General features: G+C 45.9%; 1 protein-coding gene across 1 annotated transcript in view; it reads left to right on the top strand.

The window, feature by feature from the left end:
* The window catches only part of zfyve28 (zinc finger, FYVE domain containing 28), a 35,119-nt gene that overhangs the window by 27,344 nt on the left and 2,775 nt on the right, over window positions 1–5,000 (top strand). Inside the window, 5 exon segments of the mRNA XM_042085457.1 lie at window positions 1–141; window positions 634–726; window positions 980–1,134; window positions 1,607–1,723; window positions 4,057–4,155. The exon segment at window positions 1–141 is cut by the window's left edge and continues 1,011 nt beyond it. Coding sequence (XP_041941391.1) covers window positions 1–141; window positions 634–726; window positions 980–1,134; window positions 1,607–1,723; window positions 4,057–4,155 — 605 coding nt within the window.

Below are 5,000 nucleotides of genomic sequence, written 5' to 3'. Positions count from 1 at the left end.
GGAAAACACACTTCCTGCAGCAGCGTGTGGAGAGCTGCGTCCAGCCCCAGCCTCAGGGTCAAAGGTCAGCCCAGGCAGGAGTGAGGAGAGGACGCCAGAGGACACGCACAGGGACGCCCGAGACATCAAGAGGATCAGCAGGTACGTGTGTGTGTGTGGTGTTAATTGTGGTGTGTGTGTGTGTGTGGTGTTAATTGTGGTGTGTGTGTATGTGTGTGTGTGTGTGTGGTGTTAATTGTGGTGTGTGTGTGTGTGTGGTAATTGTGGTGTGTGTGTGTGTGTGGTGTTAATTGTGGTGTGTGTGTGTGTGTGTGTGTGTGTGTGTGTGTGTGTGTGTGTGTGTGTGTGTGTGTGTGGTGTTAATTGTGGTGTGTGTGTGTGTGTGGTGTTAATTGTGGTGTGTGTGTGGTGTTTGTGTGTGGTGTTAATTTGTTGTTGTTTGTGTGTGTGTGTGGTGTTAATTGTGGTGTGTCAAAGTCAAAGTCAAAGTCTGCTTTATTGTCAATGTGTGTGTCTGTGTGTGTGGTAATTGTGTGTGTGTGTGTGTGGTGTTAATTGTGGTGTGTGTGTGTGTGTGTTGTAATTGTGTGTGTGTGTGTGTGTGTGTGTGGTAATTGTGTGTGTGTTCATCAGGTTTCAGGACTCTCCTCTCAGCTCAGTGTCCAGCAGTGACTGTGAGAGTGTGTCTGTCACAACATGCAGTCTGTCCAGCACATACACTCCCAGGTAACGTGTGTGTGTGAGAGAGAGAGAGAGAGAAACAGAATAGCAGTTGAATTCTTTCTTAAATCAACAATATGTGTCTGTCTGTGTGCGCGTGCATGTGTGTGTGCGTGCGTGTGTGCGCGCGTGTGTGCGCGTGCGTGTGTGTGTGTGTGTGTGCGTGCGTGCGTGTGTGTGTGTGCGTGCGTGCGTGGGCGCGCGCGTGTGTGTGCGCGCGTGTGTGCGTGTGTGCGTGCGTGCGTGTGTGTGTGTGCAGCCCCATCAGTAGTCTGACCAGCAGCTCTGAGGGACTGGACCAGCAGGATATGCAGTTGGCCCTACAGGCCGCCAAGACTGCTGCCCGCAACAAAATCCGCTCTCGTTTCCATAGCAGCAGCGACCTTATCCATCGCCTCTTCGTCTGTATATCAGGTACATGCCCTGAGGGTCTCACCTCCTCCTCTCCTCCTCTCACTGTTCCCCTCTCACTCCTTGATTGAATTTTGAAAACAATATTTCTTTGTAAAACACACAAAGTCTCTCTCTCTCTCTCTCTCACCTGTTCATGTGTAATGTCCTGTCTCTCTCTCTCTCTCTCTCTCACCTGTTCATGTGTAATGTCCTGCCTCTCTCTCTCTCTCTCTCTCACCTGTTCATGTGTAATGTCCTGCCTCTCTCTCTCTCTCTCTCTCTCTCTCTCACCTGTGCAGGTGTAATGTCCTGTCTCTCTCTCTCTCTCTCTCTCTCTCTCTCTCTCTCTCTCTCACCTGTGCAGGTGTAATGTCCTGTCTCTCTCACTCTCTCTCACCTGTGCAGGTGTAATGTCCTGCCTCTCTCTCTCTCTCTCTCTCACCTGTGCAGGTGTAATGTCCTGTCTCTCTCTCTCTCTCTCTCACCTGTGCAGGTGTGGCAGATCAGCTGCAGACAAACTATGCCAGTGACCTGCGGAGCATCCTCAAGACACTTTTTGAAGTCATGGCAACCAAATCTGACCAGGGCGACAATGACAAGCAAAAAAAAGGTTAGAGTGCGTTCTGTTAGCTTATGATACGGCTCTTCGCAATGCTAGAGCGCTCCATTGATTTGAATTCCCAACGTTCTACGGTAAAATAAATTCATGTAATTACCGCTCAAACATATAATAAGCGTTGTCAATGGCAACGGGTTTTGTGCTGCTGATGCCATATCACTCCGCAGTAGTCCGGACTACTTCAAAGCAGACGGTTGATCAGCTGTGTTCTAAAGAACGTTTGATTCAAGTTCAGCGTGTGTTGTTGTGAACTATTTATTTATCAGCAAAAGTCACGACAAAACAGTAACAAATAAATATAAAGAGACATATCGTGGAGTTTATTTTTTCGTTTTGGCAAGTAGCCGTATAATAAGCGGGATAATGTATAGAACGCTGGTCATCATGGGAAAATAAGTCCCTTCAGGGCGAAGCAAGACCCCTCCGCTGGTGCATTGGGGTTGGCCCTGTCGGGACTTATTTTCCAATAATGACCGGCGTTCCATACATTATCCCTCTTATTACCCCTTATCCCGAAACTACAATTAAGTCACGGTTCCGGAACACTAGAGCAGAGCAGCAGTGCACAGCTCTTGCAGACTCCAGAAACTCAGATATGTTCAATCATTCTCTTGACCAAATGGTAGAGGCCTTCAATAGTGAACTAAGTGTCCTGCATGACAGAGTGGCTCCTTTAAAGACTAAAAAAAGACCTTGTAGCAAACTGACGCCTTGGATGAACGAAAATATCCATGACCTAAAAAGATCCTGTAGGAAACCTGAGAGAACATGGAGGAAAACTAAGTTACAAGTTCACCGTGCCATTGATTCAAAAAATAGCAAACTACAATAAAAGTGTTCGGAGAGAGAGAGAAAGATCACTTCTCTAAGGTAATTGCTGAAAACAGTGGAAACTCTAGGATGTTGTTCTCCACCATTGACAGGCTACTACATCAAACACCCTTTGACACACGTCAGGCATCTTCTCTAAGATACAAACAATTTGCAGGCCTCTTCAAAAACAAAATAACTTCTATAAGGGAGGCCATTGGTAGCACAGGTAATACGTTTGATAGTGCACCCAAAAACAGCCCCCCAAAATTCAGATTTTTTTAGCACTATTACGCAATCTGAGCTCAGCAAAATTATAACTCAGACCAGCTCCTCAACATGTGCTCTGGTATATTTCCCACTGCTTCTAAAACCGCTGTCATGCAACCTTTACTTAGAAAGTCAAATCTTGACCATAATATATTGAGCAACTACAGGCCTATATCAAACCTACCTTTCCTGAGCAAGGTACTTGTTGTTTGTAATCAGCTTAATACTTTCCTCAACGAACAGTATTCTCGGAAAAAAAATCAGTTTTTAGATCAAATCACAGCTCAGAAACTAAACTAAAAATAGTTAATGATCACAGACTTGCTACTGACTTAAACAAAGTCTCAATCCTTATTCTTCTAGATTTGAGTGCAGCATTCAACACCATTGATCACAACATTCATAACATGTGTCTGTAAAACATGACTTGGACGTGGAGCCAACAAACCCAGATGGCCTTTGCTCCCTCACTGCATGCTTAACCTCCATTAATCACTGGATAAGCAACAATTTTTTAAAGCTAAATGATGACAAAACAGAGGTACTTTTGGTTGGACCAAAATCAAAGTGAGACATTGTTCTTGGCAACCTTGGGAACCTGGCACACCAGGTGTGGGTCATCAGCTACGGGGTCATCAGCTACGGGCACGAATTAGCTTTGCACTGATATCCCTGCTGAAAAAAAACAGCTAGAAAGCAGCTTATGCTGCTAGCTGGCTCTAGCTCCTGGTCTTTGCTGGTTTTCTTCCAGCTCTTGCTGGTCTTTGCTGGTGTAGCTGGTTGGGCCACCAGCTGGATATGCTGGCGTGACCATCTGAGGAAGCTGGTCATGCTGGTGTGACCAGCCTGTCTTGTGGGATACAGCTGGTGTAAGATGGTCATGCTGGTTTGCTAGAATGACCAACATAAGCTGGCATGGCCAGTTAAACCAGCAATGTAGACCAGCAACACCAACTAAAATGACCAGCTTCAGGTGGTATGACAAGCAAAACCAGTTGAATCATCATCGTAAACTGGGTAAACCAGCTGAAGGAATGTTTTCGCAAGAGATTTGCTGGTCTAGCTGGTCAACCATCATAGGTTCCTTCAGCTGGTCAGGCTGTTTTTTTATATCATATGTCATAATGACCAGCCGAGCACTAGCACTGCAAGGTGGCGATGTCACAATTTGTAAAGTCAATGTAGTATGTGTGTGGTCAATGTGCTTGTGTGTGCGTGTGTGTGTGTGTGTGTGCGTGTGCTAGGCCCGGTGCGTAGCGGTCTGCTGGAAGACTGTGTCCTCTGCCAGGAGAGCAGCTCCTCTTCGGATGTCACCACCAAGGCCCATGATGAACAGGTCGAAGGTTAGTCCTGCCTCACACACACACACACACACACACACACACACACACACACACACACACATACACACATACACATACACACACACACACACACATACATACATACATACATACCGTAAAACTTCAAATAATAGCCCCAAATGGACGCCTGTCTCTTTAAACGCCTGGCGTGACTACAGGTTTGGGTTAATGGCCGGTCTCCAGTAGACGGTTGTATTAAAACCCGTCAGATCGTCTGTTTAAAGCCCGTTGCAGAAAGGAGTTCCCAGTCAGCACACACACACACACACACACACACACACACACACACACACACACAGTCAGCACACATACCTCTCCAAGACGCATGGAAAAGAACCGAACAGCTTAATTACATCGCGTTCCATTTAGAACGTCTTATTTTGATCTTACAAACAGTGGGGGCATCTCACTGTCAATGCGTGTGCGGCGGCATCTCACTGTCAATGCGTTTACATCTACTGGAGATCTTCTTGTCTTAATTATGATCGCGTTCCATTTAGAACGTCTTATTGGGTGTGAAATAGATGCTGCACGTCGCTGCAAGCCGTCGCAAAGCATTCACCATGTCTAGTCACATTTGCAAAGCATTCACCATGTCTAGTCACATTTGCAAAGCATTCACCATGTCTAGTCACATTTGTAAAGCATTCACCATGTCTAGTCACATTTGCAAGGTTTTATAATGTTGCATCAAGTTGCTGGTTAATAGAATGTTGCATCAAGTTGCTGGTTAATAGAATGTTGCAGCTCATCTCGTTGCGAATCTTTGGTGTGATTTGGGCTTAAGTGTGGTGCAGACTGCGCACGCTAACGTTATGATTAGA

This window comes from Alosa sapidissima, chromosome 1 (assembly GCF_018492685.1).
Source record: "Alosa sapidissima isolate fAloSap1 chromosome 1, fAloSap1.pri, whole genome shotgun sequence".
NCBI classification, from domain to species: Eukaryota; Metazoa; Chordata; class Actinopteri; order Clupeiformes; family Clupeidae; genus Alosa; species Alosa sapidissima.
The sequence above is the reverse complement of the archived record's forward strand: the minus strand, read 5'-3'. Positions and strand labels throughout refer to the sequence as shown.